A 24,880-nucleotide genomic window follows, 5' to 3' on the forward strand; every position below is an offset into this window, starting at 1 on the left:
GAAGCTTCGAAAGCCATGACATAATTTTCTGGAATTTTCCAAGCTGTTTAAAGGCACAGTCAACTTAGTGTATGTAAACTTCTGACCCACTGCAATTGTGATACAGTGAATTATAAGTGAAATAATCTGTCTGTAATCAATTGTTGGAAGAATTACTTGTGTCATGCACAAAGTAGATGTCCTAACCGACTTGCCAAAACTATAGTTGTAACGGCTGTCGTAGGTGGAAGAAGGAGAGGACTAAGGTGCATCGTGGTACGTGTTCATGATCTTTTAACTACACTGAACACTAGCACAAAAATAACAAAACGGAACAAACAAAACAGTCCTGTCTGGTACAGAGACAGACAGGAAACAACTACCCACAACTCAAGGGCGAAAACAGGCTGCCTAAGTATGGTTCTCAATCAGAGACAACGATTGGGAACCATACCAGGCCAAACACATAGAAATACAAACATAGAACAAAACATAGAATGCCCACTCCAACTCACGCCCTGACCAACCTAAAATGGAGACATAAAAAAAGGGAACTAAGGTCAGGACTTGACAATAGTTTGTTAACAAGACATTTGTGGAGTGGTTGAAAAACAAGTTTTAGTGATTCCAACCTAAGTGTATGTAAACTTGAACTGTATCTACCTCAATTACCTTGTACCCCTACACATTGACTCGGTACTGATACCCCTTGAATATAGTGAAGTTATGAATACTTATTATTTTTTTTATCTCTGCATTGTTGGGAAGGGCCCCTGAGTAAGCATTTCACTGCTAGTCCACACCTGTTGTTTAGGAAGCATGTGATAAATGCAATTTGATTTATTACTATGACCTTTGTCTGTGACTGCGTCTGTGTGTGTGCGCGTGCGTGTGTGTGGCTGCGAGACTGCGTCTTGGGTTGGGCTGTTAGTGGGATGGTGGTCTTGTCGTCTGTGGTTGCATGGGATCTCACTACATACCAGCTCCCTGAGATCATCACTGTGAGGAGATGACAGGCATAAAGACTGTAGCAGAGAGGAGGTTTTACCTTATCCACATGCCCCCCTCACACACACACACACACACACACACACATCTTTTCTCATGTCCCCCCCCCCACACACACACACACACACACCTTTTCTCTTGTCCCCCCCCACACACACACACACCTTTTCTCTTGTCCCCCCCCCCCACACACACACACAACTTTTCTCTTGTTTCTTTCTCTCTCTCTCTCCCCTCTGCCCTCTGTTTCTTTAACTACACCCTAGCAGAACCAGGAAGTCCCTTCCCCTTCCACAAATTCTCTTCTGAGGAAACGAAACTGATCCGAGTCTCTCTGTCGTCTGTCTGTGTGTGAGTGAACAACAACAGTCTAAATGGCTCAGCAGGGAGTTCTACTGGACCAGGACCAGTTCTGTTGTTCTGTCTGTCTGGATCTACTGGAGGAAACGGTGGCTATTCCCTGTGGACACAGTTACTGTAGAAGCTGTGTTGAGGGCTACTGGGATCAGGATGATCAGGGCATCTACAGTTGTCCTCAGTGCAGACAGACCTTCACTCCAAGGCCTACTCTGAGGAAAAATAACATGTTGGCTGAGGTGGTGGAGACACTGCAGAAGACAGGACTCCAGGCTGCTCCCCCTCCTCTGTGCTATGTTGGACCTGGAGATGTGGCGTGTGATTTCTGCACTGGGACCAGAAAGCAGAAAGCCTTCATGTCCTGTCTGGTGTGTCTGGTGTCTTACTGTGAGACTCACCTCCAGCCTCACTATGATGTTCCTGGACTAAAGAAACACAAGCTGGTCAAAGCCACTGCACAACTACAGGAGAAGATCTGCTCTCATCATGAACAACTGCTGGAGGTTTACTGTCGTACCGATCAACAGTGCATCTGTTATCATTGTGTGATGGATAAACATAAAGGCCATGATACAGTGGCAGCTGCAGCGGAGAGGACTGAAATACAGGTAAGACCAGAACAACTTGTTTGTAACTCTCTGATAAACACAGAAATAAAGACAAAGTAGGAAGGTTGGTTTAAGAGGAGAGAGAAATAAACATAGTTATTCAAATTACATCTATCCACAGCAGAAGAATTATGAATACGGGTGGCAGGTAGCCTACTGGTTAATAGCGTTGAAAGGTTGCTGGTTTGAATCCCCGAGCCGACTAGGTGAAAAATCTGTCAGTGCGCCTTTGAGCAAAGCAAAGCAATTGCTCATCTAAGTCACTCTGAATATGTCACTCTGAATATGAGCATTTTCTAAAGTAAAAAAAAATAATTCTGAATGAGCTTTCATGAGCCAAATGTTCAGTCTCTCTGATTCGTGTTGTGTACTGTAACAACTATAATCATTCAACTGTGTAGTAACTGTTTGCTAAGTGATTGACAGGTTATGAAGGTGAGAAAATAGGTTAAGAAGGCTGGCCTTTTTTAACAAACATCATAGATCATATTTTTCCAAAGGGACTCAAGATTCATCTCTATTCTGTGAGTTACTGAGACTTATTAGATACATAAAACTTGGTAACTCAATTTTTTACCTTTATTTAACCAGGCAAGTCAGTTAAGAACAAATTCTTATTTTCAATGACGGCCTGGGAACAGTGGGTTAACTGCCTGTTCAGGGGCCAGCTCGGGGGTTTGAACTCTCAACCTTCCGGTTACTAGTCCAACGCTCTAACCACTAGGCTACACTGCCACCCCGAAATAATAAAGAGTGTTTCTCCACAGAGTCAGCTGGGGATGAGTCAGCAGAATGTCCAGCAGAATGTCCAGGAGAGAGAGAAGGTGCTGAAGGAGATCCAACAGGCTGTGGAGTCTCTTAAGGTGACTATTATTATTGACCAGAAGAGATGCACCATTTCACTTCCCTCCTCCAGTCAAGAGAGAGAGAGACAGAGAGAGAGAGTGAGAGATGCAAAACAATGCAAAACAATGCAAAACCATAGTTACACATTAATTAACAACACAACACCAAATCCTCCTCCACAGTAAATAAACACAACAGACTCTGAATATCCCATATACTCAAACAGATCAATATTGTTAACCAGTTTGTAACAGGCAAACTCAACCCTTAGTCTTGCTGCCAACATTCCCTCCAGCATTCCCACCACATCCACAGACAACTGTCCCCCAATACTGTTCTTTCGGGTCTTCCATATTGCTAATTTGGCTGCCCCTAACACAACATTAAGAAAAATTACTATACCCCTTCAACTGAACCTGTACTTAAGCCCAAATATAAACAGTTGGGAAGAGAAAACCTCTCCCAATGAACCAAGAGGTGATCAGGTCAATCATCCCGACCAACCTGGGTCACTGTAAAAACAGATGTGCCAGAGTTTCAGACTCAGCACAGAATGGACACCCTTCCCCAACTGTTGGATCCAGATATACCAGATGCATATTGGTGGCTATGGCTCCATGTATTATCCTCCATTGTAGGTCAGCTGTCCTCTTTTCAATAGGCAGTTTGTATAAAGACCGCCAACAGCTTTTTGGGGATGCACCCCCACATCCCCACATCCTCCTCGAATGCCCCCATCGCAGCACTAACAATCAGTGCAGGGAACACGTCATCCAGACCCTCCGTCCTCCTCTAATGCCCCCGACGCAGCACTAACAATCAGTGCAGGGAACACGTAATCCAGACCCTCCGTCCTCCTCTAATGCCCCCGACGCAGCACTAACAATCAGTGCAGGGAACACATAATCCAGACCCTCCGTCCTCCTCTAATGCCCCCGACGCAGCACTAACAATCAGTGCAGGGAACACATAATCCAGACCCTCCGTCCTCCTCTAATGCCTCCGCCGCAGCACTAACAATCAGTGCAGGGAACACATAATCCAGACCCTCCGTCCTCCTCTAATGCCCTCGCCGCAGCACTAACAATCAGTGCAGGGAACACATAATCCAGACCCTCCGTCCTCCTCTAATGCCCCCGACGCAGCACTAACAATCAGTGCAGGGAACACATAATCCAGACCCTCCGTCCTCCTCTAATGCCCCCGCCGCAGCACTAACAATCAGTGCAGGGAACACATAATCCAGACCCTCCGTCCTCCTCTAATGCCCTCGCCGCAGCACTAACAATCAGTGCAGGGAACACATAATCCAGACCCTCCGTCCTCCTCTAATGCTCCCACCGCAGCACTAACAATCAGGGCAGGGAACACATAATCCAGACCCTCCGTCCTCCTCTAATGCCCCCGCCGCAGCACTAACAATCAGTGCAGGGAACACATAATCCAGACCCTCCGTCCTCCTCAAAGTCCCCCACCGCAGCACTAACAATCAGGGCAGGGAACACATAATCCAGACCCTCCGTTCTCCTCTAATGCCCCCATCGCAGCACTAACAATCAGTGCAGGGAACACATAATCCAGACCCTCCGTCCTCCTCTAATGCCCTCGCCGCAGCACTAACAATCAGTGCAGGGAACACATAATCCAGACCCTCCGTCCTCCTCTAATGCCCCCGCCGCAGCACTAACAATCAGTGCAGGGAACACATAATCCAGACCCTCCGTCCTCCTCTAATGTCCCCGCCGCAGCACTAACAATCAGTGCAGGGAACACATAATCCAGACCCTCCGTCCTCCTCTAATGCCCCCGCCGCAGCACTAACAATCAGTGCAGGGAACACATAATCCAGACCCTCCGTCCTCCTCTAATGCCCCCGCCGCAGCACTAACAATCAGTGCAGGGAACACATAATCCAGACCCTCCGTCCTCCTCTAATGCCCCCGCCGCAGCACTAACAATCAGTGCAGGGAACACATAATCCAGACCCTCCTTCCACTGATCAGAATTGGAAGTGTCACATACTGCAGATGAAGTACTGGCAAGGAATCGCAGACCTCATCAATGACCTTCCTCAGTAGGCGAGATGATCAGATCCCTGCTCTTTCTCCCAGCTCCTCCAACGATCTGCTCCTGCCCACCTGGTAACCGTGGGTCAGACCCAGTCTGAAGCCCCCCTGGTAACCGTGGAGCAGACCCCGTCTGAAGCCCCCCTGGTAACCGTGGAGCGGACCCAGTCTGAAGCCCCCCTGGTAACCGTGGAGCAGACCCAGTCTGAAGCCCCCCTGGTAACCGTGGAGCAGACCCAGTCTGAAGCCCCCTGGTAACCGTGGAGCAGACCCAGTCTGAAGCCACCCTGGTAACCGTGGAGCGGACCCAGTCTGAAGCCCCCTGGTAACCGTGGAGCGGACCCAGTCTGAAGCCCCTGGTAACCGTGGAGCGGACCCAGTCTGAAGCCCCCCTGGTAACCGTGGAGCAGACCCAGTCTGAAGCCCCCCTGGTAACCGTGGAGCGGACCCCGTCTGAAGCCCCCCTGGTAACCGTGGAGCGGACCCAGTCTGAAGCCCCCTGGTAACCGTGGAGCAGACCCAGTCTGGAGCCCCCTGGAAACCGTGGAGCGGACCCAGTCTGAAGCCCCCCTGGTAACCGTGGAGCAGACCCAGTCTGAAGCCCCCCTGGTAACCGTGGAGCAGACCCAGTCTGAAGCCCCCCTGGTAACCGTGGAGCGGACCCAGTCTGAAGCCCCCCTGGTAACCATGGAGCAGACCCAGTCTGAAGCCCCCCTGGTAACCATGGAGCGGACCCCGTCTGAAGCCCCCCTGGTAACCGTGGAGCAGACCCCGTCTGAAGCCCACCTGGTAACCGTGGAGCAGACCCAGTCTGAAGCCCCCCTGGTAACCGTGGAGCGGACCCAGTCTGAAGCCCCCCTGGTACCCATGGAGCAGACCCAGTCTGAAGCCCCCCTGGTAACCATGGAGCGGACCCCGTCTGAAGCCCCCCTGGTAACCGTGGAGCAGACCCCGTCTGAAGCCCACCTGGTAACCGTGGAGCAGACCCAGTCTGAAGCCCCCCTGGTAACCGTGGAGTGGACCCAGTCTGAAGCCCCCCTGGTAACCGTGGAGCGGACCCAGTCTGAAGCCCCCCTGGTAACCGTAGAGCGGACCCCGTCTGAAGCCCCCCTGGTAACCGTGGAGCAGACCCAGTCTGAAGCCCCCCTGGTAACCGTGGAGCAGACCCCGTCTGAAGCCCACCTGGTAACCGTGGAGCGGACCCAGTCTGAAGCCCCCCTGGTAACCGTGGAGCAGACCCCGTCTGAAGCCCCCCTGGTAACCGTGGAGCAGACCCAGTCTGAAGCCCCCCTGGTAACCGTGGAGCAGACCCAGTCTGAAGCCCCCCTGGTAACCGTGGAGCAGACCCCGTCTGAAGCCCCCCTGGTAACCGTGGAGCGGACCCAGTCTGAAGCCCCTGGTAACCGTGGAGCGGACCCAGTCTGAAGCCCCCTGGTAACCGTGGAGCAGACCCAGTCTGAAGCCCCCTGGTAACCGTAGAGCGGACCCCGTCTGAAGCCCCCCTGGTAACCGTGGAGCAGACCCAGTCTGAAGCCCCCCTGGTAACCGTGGAGCGGACCCAGTCTGAAGCCCCCTGGTAACCGTGGAGCAGACCCAGTCTGAAGCCCCCCTGGTAATGGTGGAGCAGACCCAGTCTGAAGCCCCCCTGGTAACCGTGGAGCAGACCCAGTCTGAAGCCCCCCTGGTAACCGTAGAGCGGACCCCGTCTGAAGCCCCCCTGGTAACCGTGGAGCAGACCCAGTCTGAAGCCCCCTGGTAACCGTGGAGCGGACCCAGTCTGAAGCCCCCTGGTAACCGTGGAGCAGACCCAGTCTGAAGCCCCCCTGGTAACGGTGGAGCAGACCCAGTCTGAAGCCCCCCTGGTAACCGTGGAGCAGACCCCGTCTGAAGCCCCCCTGGTAACCGTGGAGCAGACCCAGTCTGAAGCCCCCCTGGTAACCGTGGAGCGGACCCCGTCTGAAGCCCCCCTGGTAACCGTGGAGCAGACCCAGTCTGAAGCCCCCCTGGTAACCGTGGAGCAGACCCAGTCTGAAGCCCCCCTGGTAACCGTGGGGCAGACCCCGTCTGAAGCCCCCCTGGTAACCGTGGAGCGGACCCGGTCTGAAGCCCCCCTGGTAACCGTGGATCGGACCCAGTCTGAAGCTGACCTGCCCACAGCGATTCATTCTTTTCCCAATTGACTCTAGCTGAGGAGGCCCCCTCATACACCTTTAAAGCGTTTGAGAGAACCTTAACATCCGAGGCCCCTGTAATAAAAACTGTCACATCATCTGCATACGCAGACAGCGCTATCGTGGGACCCTTCATTACTCCTGGCACAGAGAAACCAGTAAGCCTCGCTCTTAAAAAACAAAGCATTGGTTAACTGCCCCGAAATTGGGCATCCCTGCCTGATGCCCCTTTGGATGGGGATGGGGGAACTCAAACCACCCCCCACCTTCACCATGCACAAGGTTGTAATTGTCATTGTCTTAAACAAGTACTGGTGTTCCACACGGTCAAAAGCCTTCTCCTGATCCAAAGAAAGTAAACCCACATTCACATCAGACAGTTTACAAATGTCTAAACCATCTCTTATTAGAAACAAGTTATCAACAACAGAGAGGTTAGGTACACAGTAAGACTGGTCCTTGTGGACCAACAGCCCCAGATACTCTTTCAACCTGTTTGAGACATTTAGATCCAATTTTATATTCTGTGCTCAGCAATGCAACAGGTCGCCAATTTTTTATATGAGTCAAATCCCCCTTTTTTTGGCAGCAATGAAAGCACAGCATGTTGACAGGATACAGGAAGAGAACCCTCACGTTGACAGGATACAGGAAGAGAACCCTCACGTTGACAGGATACAGGAAGAGAACCCTCACGTTGACAGGATACAGGAAGAGAACCCTCATGAAAAGATTCACACACCACTTCATGAAAATCCTCCCCAATAGACCCCCAAAAGTGCTTCTAGAACTCAGATGGTAAACCATCGATGCCAGGGGCTCGGCCTGTTGAGAGCTGCATCACTGCTGTGGACAGCTCCTGCAGAGTAATGTCAGAGTCCAAAGCAATTCACTGCTCTGGTCCCAATTGAGGAAGACCGTGTAACAACTGTTCAGTACACAAAGAATCACAATCCTCCGCCTTATAGAGGGCAGAGTAAAAATTCACGGCATGTTGGCGCATTTCACAGTCATCCGTGGTCATCTTCCCATCAGGGAGACGAAGGCAGACCATCTGTTTACGTTGCATTGTAGACTGTCCTAGGTTTTTTTTTAAGCGCTAGGAGCATCGATATCCTTGAGGGTAGCAAAACGAGACCTAATCAAGGCACCCTTCACTCTTTCATTTAAAAACGACCTCAGTTCATGTCTCTTGTCCTGTGAGTTCATAACTAGTCCGGGGTCATTCTGAGTGAGCAACTTCAATTCAATAGATTTGATGTTCTGTTCAAGGGGCCTGATAGTCTCTTTAACTCCAATACGAGACAGGGCAGTATACTGTTGACAAAACAATCAATCGTATGTGGGCCTTCCCAACCTCCCACCATTGTCTCAATGACTCAAAATTCCCTTTTGTAACCCTCCATTTTTCCCAAAACAACAAAAACCTTTCACGAAACATGACATCATGTAACAACTTAACAATAGAATACCAATAAGGTGATGACCTTCGTGGACAAGTGAATATCAACAGTAACAATATGGTGATCAGAGAAATCCACAGGAGTAATATCACACCTTCCAACCCTACTACAGTAGTGATCAGATACATACAACCTGTCTAACCTTCCAACCCTACTACAGTAGTGATCAGATACATACAACCTGTCTAACCTTCCAACCCTACTACAGTAGTGATCAGATACATACAACCTGTCTAACCTTCCAACCCTACTACAGTAGTGATCAGATACATACAACCTGTCTAACCTTCCAACCCTACTACAGTAGTGATCAGATACATACAACCTGTCTAACCTTCCAACCCTACTACAGTAGTGATCAGATACATACAACCTGTCTAAACTTCCAACCCTACTACAGTAGTGATCAGATACATACAACCTGTCTAACCTTCCAACCCTACTACAGTAGTGATCAGATACATACAACCTGTCTAACCTTCCAACCCTACTACAGTAGTGATCAGATACATACAACCTGTCTAACCTTCCAACCCTACTACAGTAGCGATCAGATACATACAACCTGTCTAACCTTCCAACCCTACTACAGTAGTGATCAGATACATACAACCTGTCTAACCTTCCAACCCTACTACAGTAGTGATCAGATACAAACATCATGTCTAACCTTCCAACCCTACGACAGTAGTGCTCAGATACATACAACCTGTCTAACCTTCCAACCCAACTACAGTAGTGCTGAGATACATACAACCTGTCTTACATTCCAACCCTACTACAGTAGTGATCAGATACATACAACCTGTCTAACCTTCCAACCTTACTACAGTAGTGATCAGATACATACAACCTGTCTAGCCTTGCTGCACTGACACCACCTTCATTAACTTTTAACCATGTGTACTGCCTAACTTTTGCCTTCCTTACTCTCCACACATCAGAAAGCTCAAACTCAGTTAATAAACCAGACAGACAAGTTGCTGACCGCAGATGAGGTTCTTCAGCAGTGCGGTCAACAGTAAACGCCACTGTACAGTTCCAGTCCCCCCCTAAAACCATACACCCCTCTTGGTCACAGTCTTACAGTTTCCTTTATTTGATCAAATACAGCAATACGCTCTGTACCCTCATTAGGAGCATAAACATTTAAAAAAATATATAAATAAAACATAACATCCGCCTTGACCAATTAAACCCGACCGTTGACAATCTCTGTTGTAGATACCACAGTCACCCCTAAGCCTGAGGAAAACAAGATTGCCACCCCAGCACTGAAATTAGTACCATGACTGAGTATATCCCACCACATACCCCAGTCAACCTCATTAGCCTCATCACTATGTATCTCCTGTAGAAAAACTACATGAAGCGTTTTATTACTTCTAATACAAAAGCCCTCTTATTCCTGTCCCTTCCCCCATTAATATTGAGAGAACCTCCCCTTAGTACCTCCATGTAGAAAAGAGAAAGGAAAAGCAGAAGAAACCACAGAGAAACCAAAGAGAAAAAATACACCCTATGAGGCATAATCATCATCATTGTTTTAATTTTCTCTTAACCTTACCATGTTCCCCACTACCTTTTGCTGCCCTAACAGCAGTAACAAATATCCTCAAGTGAAAACACTTCTTCTCACTCAACTGGTCTAACCCCACCTTCTTCTGTAAAATCACAGCTGACCTCACAAATCTATCAACATCAAAAAAATCTGCCAATTTGACAGATTTCCCAAAAGTCTGATCCAGGAACCCACTTACCTCCTCTAGATTGTAAATTGAGTCGATACCAGCTGCCATCTTATCAATAGAGATATCCATATCCTTCTCCTGATCCTCCTCAGCTGAGGCCACAGGCCACAGACTCCCCTCTACCACATCCCTCTCAACACCCCCCACTTGCACCCCATCACTCGTACCAGGCATCTCCTCCAGGTGGGGAGACTAGCCCCACCCGAACCCCCTCCTGTACCCCATTACTCATAGTGGGCATCTCCTCCACTATCTGGGAGATTAGCTCCACCTGAACCCCCTCCTGTACCCCGTCACTCATACTGGGCATCTCCTCCACTACCTGGGAGATTAGCTCCACATGAACCCCCTCCTGTACCCCATCACTCATACTGGGCATCTCCTCCACTACCTGGGAGATTAGCTCCACATGAACCCCCTCCTGTACTCCATTACTCATACCGGGCATCTCCTCCACTACCTGGGAGATTAGCTCCACATGAACCCCCTCCTGTACCCTATCACTCATACCGGGCATCTCCTCCACTACCTGGGAGATTAGCTCCACATGAACCCCCTCCTGTACCCCATCACTCATACTGGGCATCTCCTCCACTACCTGGGAGATTAGCTCCACATGAACCCCCTCCTGTACCCCATCACTCATACTGGGCATCTCCTCCACTACCTGGGAGATTAGCTCCACATGAACCCCCTCCTGTACCCCATCACTCATACTGGGCATCTCCTCCACTACCTGGGAGATTAGCTCCACATGAACCCCCTCCTGTACCCCATCACTCGTACTGGGCAATTCCTCACCAGTCTGAGGAAATAGCTCTTCAGATCTGTCCTTACCTTCTACAACAATATTTTTCTGCTGCATAACATTCCCTTCTGGTACAAGTTGCAACTCCGTGCCCTCAACACGGACAAGTTGTTCCTCAGCAACATGCTGCTCAATCACTGTCGGCCCACCTCTCCCTACATCAGCGGGCCCAGGCATTACGAGGACCACCTGTGCCCCTCCCTCCCCCTTCTCCCTTTTCGGGCAAGCATGTCGCTTATGGCCAACATCACCACACTCAGAACACCGTTGACTACCTGTACTAGCATTAGCCATATACAATCTGTTTTCATACTTGACTTTAAACGATAACTACAAAGTCTGCTCCGGTGAGTCAAACATAAACTCCTGTCGCCGAAACGACATAACCCGTTTCAAAGTCAGGTGTTTGCAACCCAACGGGACAATCTTAATTGAACTTGCAAACTTCCCAAACCGCAATAACTCATTGGGAGTAAACAGCTCATTGGGAGTAAACTGCGGTACATTTGAAATCGTTATCCTTGTTGACGGAGAAAACACGGCGTAACTTGAATGAACATTCCTTTAAGAAGTACACCATGCTCAACCATACGATCAACAAGACACTCTTCTTTAAGAAGTACACCATGCTCAACCATACGATCAACAAGACACTCTTCTTTAAAAGAAGTACACCATGCTCAACCATACAATCAACAAGATGTTCTTCTTTAAGAAGTACACCATGCTCAACCATACGATCAACAAGACACTCTTCTTTAAGAAGTACACCATGCTCAACCATACGATCAACAAGACACTCTTCTTTAAAAGAAGTACACCATGCTCAACCATACGATCAACAAGACACTCTTCTTTAAAAGAAGTACACCATGCTCAACCATACGATCAACAAGACACTCTTCTTTAAGAAGTACACCATGCTCAACCATACGATCAACAAGACACTCTTCTTTAAAAGAATTACACCATGCTCAACCATACGATCAACAAGATGTTCTTCTTTAAGAAGTACACCATGCTCAACCATACGATCAACAAGACTCTCTTCTTTAAGAAGTACGCCATGCTCAACCATACGATCAACAAGATGTTCTTCTTTAAGAAGTACACCATGCTCAACCATACGATCAACAAGACTCTCTTCTTTAAGAAGTACGCCATGCTCAACCATACGATCAACAAGATGTTCTTCTTTAAGAAGTACGCCATGCTCAACCATACGATCAACAAGACTCTCTTCTTTAAGAAGGACGCCATGCTCAACCATACGATCAACAAGACACTCTTCTTTAAGAAGTACGCCATGCTCAACCATACGATCAACAAGACACTCTTCTTTAAGAAGGACGCCATGCTCAACCATACGATCAACAAGACACTCTTCTTTAAGAAGGACGCCATGCTCAACCATACGATCAACAAGACACTCTTCTTTAAGAAGTACGCCATGCTCAACCATACGATCAACAAGACTCTCTTCTTTAAGAAGGACGCCATGCTCAACCATACGATCAACAAGACTCTCTTCTTTAAGAAGTACGCCATGCTCAACCATACGATCAACAAGATGTTCTTCTTTAAGAAGTACACCATGCTCAACCATACTATCAACAAGACTCTCTTCTTTAAGAAGTACGCCATGCTCAACCATACGATCAACAAGACTCTCTTCTTTAAGAAGTACACCATGCTCAACCATACGATCAACAAGACACTCTTCTTTAAAAGAAGTACACCATGCTCAACCATACGATCAACAAGACATTCTTCTTTAAGAAGGACGCCATGCTCCACCATCCGATCAACAAGACTCTCTTCTTTAAGAAGTACACCATGCTCAACCATACGATCAACAAGACATTCTTCTTTAAGAAGTACACCATGCTCAACCATACGATCAACAAGACATTCTTCTTTAAGAAGTACACCATGCTCAACCATACGATCAACAAGACTCTCTTCTTTAAGAAGTACGCCATGCTCAACCATACGATCAACAAGATGTTCTTCTTTAAGAAGTACACCATGCTCAACCATACGATCAACAAGACACTCTTCTTTAAAAGAAGTACACCATGCTCAACCATACGATCAACAAGACACTCTTCTTTAAAAGAAGTACACCATGCTCAACCATACGATCAACAAGACACTCTTCTTTAAGAAGTACACCATGCTCAACCATACGATCAACAAGACACTCTTCTTTAAAAGAAGTACGCCATGCTCAACCATACGATCAACAAGACACTCTTCTTTAAAAGAAGTACACCATGCTCAACCATACGATCAACAAGACACTCTTCTTTAAAAGAAGTACACCATGCTCAACCATACGATCAACAAGACACTCTTCTTTAAAAGAAGTACACCATGCTCAACCATACGATCAACAAGACACTCTTCTTTAAGAAGTACACCATGCTCAACCATACGATCAACAAGACACTCTTCTTTAAAAGAAGTACACCATGCTCAACCATACGATCAACAAGACATTCTTCTTTAAAAGAAGTACACCATGCTCAACCATACGATCAACAAGACACTCTTCTTTAAGAAGTACACCATGCTCAACCATACGATCAACAAGACACTCTTCTTTAAAAGAAGTACACCATGCTGAACCATACGATCAACAAGACACTCTTCTTTAAGAAGTACACCATGCTCAACCATACGATCAACAAGACACTCTTCTTTAAAAGAAGTACACCATGCTCAACCATACGATCAACAAGACACTCTTCTTTAAGAAGTACACCATGCTCAACCATACGATCAACAAGACACTCTTCTTTAAAAGAAGTACACCATGCTCAACCATACGATCAACAAGACATTCTTCTTTAAGAAGGACGCCATGCTCAACCATCCGATCAACAAGACTCTCTTCTTTAAGAAGTACACCATGCTCAACCATACGATCAACAAGACATTCTTCTTTAAGAAGTACACCATGCTCAACCATACGATCAACAAGACTCTCTTCTTTAAGAAGTACGCCATGCTCAACCATACGATCAACAAGACATTCTTCTTTAAGAAGTACACCATGCTCAACCATACGATCAACAAGACTCTCTTCTTTAAGAAGTACGCCATGCTCAACCATACGATCAACAAGACACTCTTCTTTAAGAAGTACACCACCTCTTTATTAATCCGTGACGCATAAGCAACATTCTCTCCTACGGCAACCAGAAACTCCTCCACAGTGACAGTAGCTTCAGTAACACACCTAAAGCCGTGCCGAAGTGACAGGCAGGGTGTCCCCATGTGGGTCGCCATCCCCACCAAAGCCAGGGTAATTTAGACACGAAAACAATATACTTAATTCTACCACAACAACTAAATAAAAATAATGATAACCTTAATCATGCAGAGGAAGAACGAAAAAAGATACCACCAAGAAAAGGAAATCTAGGATATCTAACTCTACACAGCACTCACTCATACAATTCCCTCTCTCTCTCCCCCTCTCTCTCTCTCTCTCTCTCTCTCTCTCCCTCTCTCTCCTAACAGCGTTCTGCAAATGCAGCAGTGGATGACAGTGAGAGGATCTTTACTGAACTGATCCGCTCCATGGAGGAAAGGCGCTCTGAGGTGAAGGTGCTGATCAGAGCTCAGGAGAAGGCTGAAGTGAGTCGTGCTGAAGGTCTACTGGAGCCACTGAAACAGGAGATAGTTGAGTTGAGGAGGAGAGATGCTGAGCTGGAGAAACTCTCACACACAGAGGATCACATCCATTTCCTTCAGGTGACTATACCACCTTGTTAGGCCTATACATGATATGAATATGAGGTTACAGTAATGTAAATCTCTCTCTCTCTCTCTGTCCAGAGTTATCAATCTCTCTCCAGTCCCAGTGTATCTTCAGACTTGCCCAGCATCATTGTCTGTCCTCTTCAGTACTTTGGAGATGTGAATAAGTCTTTGTCTGAGCTGAGAGTGAAAGTAGAAGACCTCCTTAAAGGAGAATGGACCAAGATCTCCACTACAGGTGGGTTGGAAATACTAAATCTGCGAGTTATACAGATGTCCGAAATCTGATCTTTTGCCCAATTATTTGTCTTTTGACCAATCAGATCATATCAGATTGTTTGCCAATAATTGTGCAAAAGATCGGAATTGGGCTGTCTGTGTTAATGAAGCCCTTTACTTAAATAGAAAATCTATTACCTTTCTTAACTATTGAATTAACTATTTCTATCATGTTACCGCTGCTCACAAACCAAATTTCCCTCTGGGGACAATTCAAGTTTGATCGACTGATTATAATAACATCAACTTATTCTTATTGAAGGTCCTACAGCTGTCAAATACAGCATCAAATTGTCATCCTGTGTCCTCCTGTCTCTCTGTCTCTCTCTAGGGATAGCATGTCATAACAACCACAGCTCCCAGACGAATGCTGCTCTGCAGCAAGACGACCCCATGGAGGACAAGGACAGGGGTCAGGAGGTCAAAGGCCGCGAGATCCCTGTTGGAAACTTGGTCGACGTTGACAGCACTCCGGTCGCCAAATCACTGCATGGAGACAGTGAGAGAGAAAGCGATGGAGAAAGGAAGAAAGAGGAAGAAAGACAGAAACATAAGGAAATGGAAAGTGAGAAAAAGAGGGATGGCGGGAGGGAAGTTGAAATGGATGGAGCAAGGGTAGGAGAGAGGGATGGAACAACTGAAAGAGAGATGGAGGGGGTGAGAGACGAAGCGATGGATATAGGGTGGGAAAACAAGAGGGATGGAACAAGAGAAGGAGTGAAGGGTGAGGAGGAGAAGAGGTTGTGCTGCTCTCTCTCTCAGCTGAAGAAAGTCCCTGAGTGTCACAAGGAGCTGGAGCCGCTGTCCGTCAGCAGAACTCACAACGTCCTCATAGATGTAAGACTCTCTGGCATCGCTCTGTCTGGTTTGAATAACTGTGGTGTCTTTCTTTGTTTGTGATTATGGAGAGAATGAGGAGGAGGAGGTAGAGTGAGATAGTTAAATAGAGTCTAGCTCAATGAAAAATATAGTTTTTAAAGTGTCTGAGAGTGAACTGGATCTTTACACCAGAAAATGTGTATTGAAATCATTGCTGTCTCTAACAGATCATTCATGTCTGTCTACCTCCCTATTCAGGTGAATGAGTTCCACCATGAAAGGACATTGAAACCTCATTTTGGACATCATGTGTGGCACCGTGACTTTGTTAAGATGCCCTGCTCACCAGAAAGCCTCATGAAGACTGGATGGGTGGGTTCATTGATTCATTCATTTACTGTTTAATTTATACATTATTTGTCGATTGTTTGGTTGATTGGTTAATTGATTGATTGGTTTGGTAGCTGGATTATTGATATGTTAGTTGGTTGAGTTGAGTGGTAAGGTAGTTGATTGGTTAGTTGTTTGATTGAACAGTTGCTTGAATGGTTAGTTGGTTAATTGGTTAGCTGGTTGATTGATTGACTTTTCCCAGGTATCCAGCTCTGAGCGAAGTCGGTGGAAGGTGGTCTGTAAACAGCTGGAGAGTCTGGCCAAGAAGACCACTGCATCAGTGGGTGATGTAGAGGTACGACACATGCACACACGCCTCCATTATCCGAACATTTCCTCACATGCCTCCATTATCCTAACATTTCCTAACACGCCTCCATTATCCTAACATTTCCTAACATGCCTCCATTATCCTAACATTTCCTAACACGCCTCCATTATCCTAACATTTCCTAACATGCCTCCATTATCCTAACATTTCCTAACACGCCTCCATTATCCTAACATTTCCTAACACACCTCCATTATCCGAACATTTCCTAACATGCCTCCATTATCCTAACATTTCCTAACACACCTCCATTATCCGAACATTTCCTAACATGCCTCCATTATCCTAACATTTCCTAACACGCCTCCATTATCCTAACATTTCCTAACATGAATCCATCACCCTAACATTTCCTAACATGCCTCCATTATCCTAACATTTCCTAACACACCTCCATTATCCTAACATTTCCTAGCATACCTCCATTATCCTAACATTTCCTAACATGCCTCCATTATCCTAACATTTCCTAACATGCCTCCATTGTCCTAACATTTCCTAACATGAATCCATCATCCTAACATTTCCTAACATGCCTCCATTATCCTAACATTTCCTAACACACCTCCATTATCCGAACATTTCCTAACACGCCTCCATTATCCTAACATTTCCTAACATGAATCCATCATCCTAACATTTCCTAACATGAATCCATCATCCTAACATTTCCTAACACGCCTCCGTCATCCTAACATTTCCTAACACGCCTCCGTCATCCTAACATTTCCTAACACGCCTCCGTCATCCTAACATTTCCTAACACGCCTCCGTCATCCTAACATTTCCTAACATGAATCCATTATCCTAACATTTCCTAACATGCCCCCTCAGGTTAACCTGGGTTTGTGGTAATAGTTAAGGTAGGGGTTAGCATGTTTGACCTGTACTGTTGAACAAAGATCTACATGTTTCTCTCCACTTAGAAAGCCATAAAGAAATACAACCCAAAGTATGAAGATCAATGGTCCTTTGATGCCCTGCATACCTTTGTTCAGGTCAGTTACCACTTCACTATAAATGGTCAACTTGCCCTCCAAATACACCTCTGCTGTTTTCAATCAGGATCTCAGCGATCACTGCCTCATTGCCTGTATCCGCTATGGGTCCGCGGTCAAACGACCACCCCTCATCACTGTCAAACGCTCCCTAAAACACTTCTGCGAGCAGGCCTTTCTAATCCACCTGACCCGGGTATCCTGGAAGGATATTGACCTCATCCCGTCAGTCGAGGAGGCCTGGTCGTTCTTTAAAAGTAATTTCCTCACCAGCTTAGATAAGCATGCCCCTTTAAAAAAATGCAGAACTAAGAACAGATAAAGCCCTTAGTTCACTCCAGACCTGACTGCCCTCGACCAGCACAAAAACATCCTGTGGCGAACTGCAATAGCATCGAATAGTCCCCGCGATATGCAACTGTTCAGGGAAGTCAGGAACCAATACACGCAGTCAGTCAGGAAAGCAAAGGCTAGCTTTTTCAAGCAGAAATTCTCATCCTGTAGCTCTAACTTCAAAAAGTTTTGGGACACTGTAAAGTTAGTACCTCAGCCACGCTCAAGGTACTAAATGATATCATAACCGCCATCGATAAAAGACAGTACTGTGCAGCCGTCTTCATTGACCTGGCCAAGGCTTTCAACTCTGTCAATCACCGTCTTCTTATCGGCAACTCAAAAGCCTTGGTTTTTCTAATTACTGCCTCGCCTTGTTCACCAACTACTTTGCAGACAGAGTTCAGTGTGTCAAATCGGAGGGCATGTTGTCTGGACCTCTGGCAGTCTCTATGGGGGTGCCACAGTGTTCAATTCTCGGGCCGACTCTTTTCTCTGTATATATCAATGATGTCGCTCTTGCTGCAGGCGATTCCCTGATCCACCTCTACGCAGACGACACCATTCTGTATACTTCTGTCCCTTCCTTGGACACTGTGCTAACTAACCTCCAAACGAGCTTCAATGCGATACAACACTCCTTCCGTGGCCTCCAACTGCTCTTAAACGTTAGTAAAACCAAATGCATGCTTTTCAACTGTTCGCTGCCCGCACCCGCCCGCCCGACTAGCATCACCACCCTGTACGGTTCCGAGCTAGAATATGTGGACAACTATAATACCTAGGTATCTGGTTAGACCGTAAACTCTCCTTCCAGAGTCATATTAAACATCTCCAATCCAAAATCAAATCGAGAATCGGCTTTCTATTTCGCAACAAAGCCTCCTTCACTCACGCTGCAAAACTTACCCTTGTAAAACTGACTATCCTACCGATCCTCGATTTCAACGATGTCATCTACAAAATAGCTTCCAATACTCTACTCAGCAAACTGGATGCAGTCTATCACGGTGCCATCCGTTTTGTTACCAAATCATCTTATGCCACCCACCACTGTGTCCTGTATGCTCTAGTCAGCTGGCCCTCGCTACATATTCGTTGCCAGACCCACTGGCTCCAGGTCATCTACGTCTATGCTCGGTAAAGCTCCGCCTTATCTCAGTTCACTTGTCACGATAACAACACCCACCTGTAGTACACGTTCCAGTAGGTATATCTCACTGATCATCCCCAAAGCCAACACCTCCAGTTCTCTCTTGCCTGTGACTGGAACGAATTGCAAAAATCGCTGAAGTTGGAGACTTTTACTTCCCTCACTAACTTTAAACATCAACTATCTGAGCAGCTAACCGATCGCTGCAGCTGTACATAGTCCATCTGTAAATAGCCCACCCAATCTACCTACCTCATCCCCATACTGTTTTTATTTTATTTACTTTTCTGCTCTTTTGCACACCAGTATCTCTACTTGCACATCATCACCTGCTCATTTATCACTCCAGTGTTAATCTGCTAAATTGTAATTATTCACTCCTATGGCCTATTTATTGCCTACCTCATACCTTTTGCACACAATGTATATAGACTTTCATTTTTCTACTGTGTCATTTACTTGTTTATTGTGTTGTCTTGTTTATTGTTTACTCCATGTGTAACTCTGTGTTGTTGTCTGTGTCACACTGCTTTGCTTTATCTTGGCCAGGTCACAGTTGTAAATGAGAACTTGTTCTCAACTAACCTACCTGGATAAATAAAGGTGATTTTTATTTTATTTTATTTTGTTACATATATTCTCCTTTCCCTCTTCTCTAGAAATCACCCAAAGAAGAGGCATTCTACATGTCTGTTTTTCCTAAGATAGCAGAGCTGGCCTCCAGCCTGCCTCACTATATCAAGAAGGTAACAACATAGGAACTGCATTATGTACACTATATAGGGTAGAGAGGTAGTGTACTATGTAGGGTACAGAGGTAGTGTACTATGAAGTGTGGCAGACCAGGTCGTTTGGTCAAGACGTTTACACAGATCAGACACGGACAGAGTAGGATTAGCTCGGTTTCAACGGTGTTTATTAAATAATAAATCAAAAAGAAAAGGATAGGTCGCCCCCATGAGACCCTACAGAGGTAGTGGACTATGTCGGGCACAGAGGTAGTGGACTATGTCGGGCACAGAGGTAGTGGACTATGTCGGGCACAGAGGTAGTGGACTATGTCGGGCACAGAGGTAGTGGACTATGTCGGGCACAGAGGTAGTGGACTATGTCGGGCACAGAGGTAGTGGACTATGTCGGGCACAGAGGTAGTGGACTATGTCGGGCACAGAGGTAGTGGACTATGTCGGGCACAGAGGTAGTGGACTATGTCGGGCACAGAGGTAGTGGACTATGTCGGGCACAGAGGTAGTGGACTATGTCGGGCACAGAGGTAGTGGACTATGTCGGGCACAGATTGTAGAGGTACTGAATGTGTGTTCTCTACTCAGTCTGATAAGTGTGTGTGTGTGTGTGTGTGTGTGTGTGTGTGTGTGTGTGTGTGTGTGTGTGTGTGTGTGTGTGTGTGTAGGCTATCCCTCTACTCCAGAAGGGCCAGACTCAGTCCATCACGTTGTCCCAGAGACAGATAGCTTGTCTGCTGGCCAATGCCTTCTACTGCACCTTCCCCCACCGCAACTCTCCCAACCCCAGAGCAGAGTACCACAACTACCCCACCATCAACTTTAACAGGTCAGAACACACACAACAAACTCCACTGAGGACCCACACACATGGAGACAAACACGAAGTATTCCAACTTCAACAGATGATAACATGTGACCACTCGATCTCTCTGTGTTGTCAGTCTGTTTGAAAAGTGGTCTGAGAGGAAGAGAGAGAAGCTGAGAGCCCTCCTTCATTACTTCCACACTGTCACAGACCCAGGTACGTTACTACCACACACTACTATAGTCACTGGAATACAAGTGCTGTAGTGTACTGAAGGGTACAGAATGTAGGTTACAGGAACCTATTTAAGACCGTCTGATGAGTGTCGATGAGGAATACCCTCTGATTATAGTTGCTGTGGGAACCAGGTTTATCTGTCTGAACTTTGACCCTTGTTGCCATGACAGCGACCAGGCCCAATGGACTGGTGACCTTTGAGAGGCGCTACATCAGAGACAGAGACATGCCCTACTGGGGGAGGTACACTCACTCACTCACTCACTCACTCACTCACTCACTCACTCACTCACTCACTCACTCACTCACTCACTCATTCCTAATATGTCCCCTCTTGTCTTTCTCTGTGTGTCAGTTGCAAAGAGACTGTTCCTAAACTCCATGTCACCTCAGAAGGCTGCATAGAGGAACAGGGAGCAGGGATGTTACAGGTTGGTGACATCTACTGGCTTGTGTGTGTAACACTGTATAAGTGTGTGTTCGTGAATTTTTGACTGTGTAATGCTAAGTGTGTGTGTGTGTGTAATGCTGTATGTGTTTGTGAATTTGTGAGTGTATAATGCTAAGAGTGTGTGTGTGTGTTGCAGGCAGACTTTGCCTGTAACATGATAGGAGGTGGAGTGTTGGGCTCAGGTCTGGTTCAGGAGGAGATTCTGTTCCTGATGAACCCTGAACTCATCGTATCTCGACTCTTCACTGAGAAACTAGGAGACAATGAGTGTCTCTTCATCACAGGTGTGTGTGTGTGTGTGTGTGTGTGTGTGTGTGTGTGTGTGTGTGTGTGTGTGTGTGTGTGTGTGTGTGTGTGTGTGTGTGTGTGTGTGTGTGTGTGTGTGTGTGTGTGTGTGTGTGTGTGTGTGTGTGTGTGTGTGAGATCACAGGTTATATCATCTCTCCTCTGCCTTTCACTCCGTCACATTTTCTCTCTCTCTGTCTCTCTCTCTCTCTATCTCTGTAGGTTCTCAACAGTTCAGTCAGTACAGTGGCTACAGTGACACTTTTAAGTGGGAAGGGCCTCACAGAGACGACATTGAGAGGTGAACACACACACTCACACACTCACTCACTCACACACACACTCACACACTAAAGTCCCTGATTGCTCTGCCTGTGTTTGCAGGGATGAGTGGCAGAGGCTACACAGACAGATTGTGGCCATGGATGCTCTCCACTTCAGACACCAGAGAGAACAGTACAACATGAAAAAGGTCACCAGGGAACTCAACAAGGTGAGAGCCAACCCTCCTCTCCTGTAGGGGCCAGATTACAGCTGATTAGTAGTACTAGCTAGAGCAGAGCTGGGCTGGAGATAAATCTGATGTCCGTGGTGTCCTGTAATATCCTCCCTCAGGCGTACTGTGGTTTTAAGGCAGATGACAACACTTACCCAGACTTCCTTCCTGACATCGCCACGGGAAACTGGGGCTGCGGAGCCTTCAATGGAGACCCCAAACTTAAAGGTACCCCTAACTGTTAACCCCTCACTTAAAGGTACCCCTAACCACTAACCCTTGACCCTTAAGTTAAAGGTACCACTAACTGTTAACCCCTCACTTAAAGGTACCCCTAACTGTTAACCCCTTACTTAAAGGTACCCCTAACTGTTAACCCCTTACTTAAAGGTACCCCTAACTGTTAACCCCTGACTCAAAGGTACCCCTAACTGTTAACCCCTTACTTAAAGGTACCCCTAACTGTTAACCCCAAACTTAAAGGTACCCCTAACTGTTAACCCCAAACTTAAAGGTACCCCTAACTGTTAACCCCTCACTTAAAGGTACCCCCTAACTGTTAACCGCTAACCCTTGACCCTTAAGTTAAAGGTACCCCTAACTGTTAACCCCAAACTTAAAGGTACCCCTAACTGTTAACCGCTAACCCTTGACCCTTAAGTTAAAGGTACCAACTGTTGACCCTGGCTCCTAACTCCCCAAACAATAACTCAACTCACACAACAGAAAATTCACACAAAATGACTCTGTGATCTGATTGGTTGTTTTTCCCCTCCCAGCTCTGGTCCAGCTGATGGCTGCAGCCAGGGCCAAGAGGGGCGTGGCCTTCTTCACATTCAAGAACTTAATCTTGGAGAGAGAGCTGCAGGACATGCACCACCTACTGGTCACACACAGAACTACAGTGGGTGAGTTAGTACGCACAGAACTACAGTGGGTGAGTTAGTACACACAGAACTACAGTGGGTGAGTTAGTACACACAGAACTACAGTGGGTGAGTTAGTACACACAGAACTACAGTGGGTGAGTTAGTACACACAGAACTACAGTGGGTGAGTTAGTACACACAGAACTACAGTGGGTGAGTTAATACACACAGAACTACAGTGGGTGAGTTAGTACACACTGAACTACAGTGGGTGAGTAAGTACACACAGAACTACAGTGGGTTAGTTAGTACACACAGAACTACAGTGTGTGAGTTAGTACACACAGAACTACAGTGGGTGAGTTAATACACACAGAACTACAGGGGTGAGTTAGTACGCACAGAACTACAGTGGGTGAGTAAGTACACACAGAACTACAGTGGGTGAGTTAGTACACACAGAACTACAGTTGGTGAGTAAGTACACACAGAACTACAGTGGGTGAGTAAGTACACATAGAACTACAGTTGGTGAGTAAGTACACACAGAACTACAGTGGGTGAGTTAGTACACACAGAACTACAGTGGGTGAGTTAGTACACACAGAACTACAGTGGGTGAGTTAGTACACACAGAACTACAGTGGGTGAGTTAGTAAACACAGAACTACAGTGGGTGAGTTAGTACACACAGAACTACAGTGGGTGAGTTAGTACACACAGAACTACAGTGGGTGAGTTAATACACACAGAACTACAGTGGGTGAGTTAGTACACACAGAACTACAGTGGGTGAGTAAGTACACACAGAACTACAGTGGGTTAGTTAGTACACACAGAACTACAGTGGGTGAGTTAGTACACACAGAAATACAGTGGGTGAGTTAGTACACACAGAACTACAGTGGGTGAGTAAGTACACACAGAACTACAGTGGGTGAGTTAGTACACACAGAACTACAGTGGGTGAGTTAGTACACACAGAACTACAGTGGGTGAGTAACTATAGTAAATGTTAGACTGCAGGAGGTGGAACCTGATCTGAAAGTCCTCATTCCCCTCACTGTGTTTCGCCAAACCTCATATCCTCCTTGTTGCCGTGTAAATCAAGTTTGATTGATTGATTCCTCTCCCTGTCTCAGGTGAGCTGTATGAGTTGCTGGTTGACTACTGTGCTGTGATACAGTTGGCTCACACACATGTGGACCTGTTTGACTGGATCAGGAATACCCTGAAACACAGGAGTCAGCTGTGAGGACACATCTACATACTCTAAAGGAGCTTTCTTTCCTTGTCTCCTTTCCTTTTTTCACATTATTGAGATGCACCCCAGAGATAGAGTGGCTCTATGAATGATCTGTGGATAGAAACATGGTACAATTCCAAGTAATGGTTGATTATGAATGTGTTTGTCTTTTCAATAGTTAAACTGTTTCTAAATCAAACTGATACATTTGTAACTACTGCATACTGAACTATTTAGAAAACGACTAAATGTGATGATAAAACGAAGATAATGAAATGATGTCAACAAAATCAGGGGTCCTGCGTTTTGATTTATAGACACTGGAAACTATGCACATAACAGGAGGTTGGTGGCACCTTCATTTTGGAGAACGGGCTCGTGGTCATGGAGTGGAATCAGTGGATTGGTATCAAATACATCAAACATGTGGTTTCTATGTGTTTGATGCCGTTCCAATTTCTCCTTCCGGCCATTATTATGAGCAGTTCTCCTCTCAGCAGCCTGCTGTGATGCACAAGAAGTGTACTGTAAAATACTCGAGAATTATTATTATTTTTAAATGATTAATAAATTCCTCTTTATTATCCAGTAATAAATTCCTCTTTTATAATCCA

General features: G+C 46.4%; 1 protein-coding gene across 2 annotated transcripts; it reads left to right on the forward strand.

The window, feature by feature from the left end:
- The first annotated feature begins 1,273 nt into the window (after positions 1-1,273).
- Positions 1,274-24,880, forward strand: LOC135518224 (poly(ADP-ribose) glycohydrolase-like). 2 transcript variants are annotated; one of them, XM_064943222.1, is made up of 19 exons: positions 1,274-1,952; positions 2,720-2,815; positions 14,586-14,819; positions 14,904-15,063; positions 15,436-15,941; positions 16,182-16,295; positions 16,519-16,611; positions 17,574-17,645; positions 19,791-19,877; positions 20,543-20,703; positions 20,819-20,898; positions 21,090-21,162; positions 21,275-21,350; positions 21,507-21,654; positions 21,878-21,956; positions 22,040-22,148; positions 22,271-22,379; positions 22,931-23,059; positions 24,163-24,880. In XM_064943222.1, exons 1-19 carry the CDS (start codon positions 1,362-1,364, stop codon positions 24,273-24,275), a joined length of 3,030 nt encoding a protein of 1,009 aa, XP_064799294.1. In that variant the 5' UTR covers positions 1,274-1,361; the 3' UTR covers positions 24,276-24,880. The 2 variants fall into 2 exon arrangements, with proteins under 2 accessions (XP_064799294.1, XP_064799295.1); XM_064943223.1 differs by lacking the exon at positions 19,791-19,877.

This window comes from Oncorhynchus masou, chromosome 28, assembly GCF_036934945.1.
Source record: "Oncorhynchus masou masou isolate Uvic2021 chromosome 28, UVic_Omas_1.1, whole genome shotgun sequence".
In the NCBI taxonomy this organism is placed as follows: Eukaryota; Metazoa; Chordata; class Actinopteri; order Salmoniformes; family Salmonidae; genus Oncorhynchus; species Oncorhynchus masou.

Coding starts and splice junctions, on each gene's coding strand:
- LOC135518224 (XM_064943222.1), top strand. CDS start 1,362: ATGGCTCAGCAGGGAGTTCTACTGGACCAGGACCAGTTCTGTTGTTCT. Junction 2,816..14,585: donor AGGCTGTGGAGTCTCTTAAG/GTGACTATTATT, acceptor CTCTCCTAACAG/CGTTCTGCAAATGCAGCAGT. Junction 20,899..21,089: donor CCACACTGTCACAGACCCAG/GTACGTTACTAC, acceptor TTGCCATGACAG/CGACCAGGCCCAATGGACTG.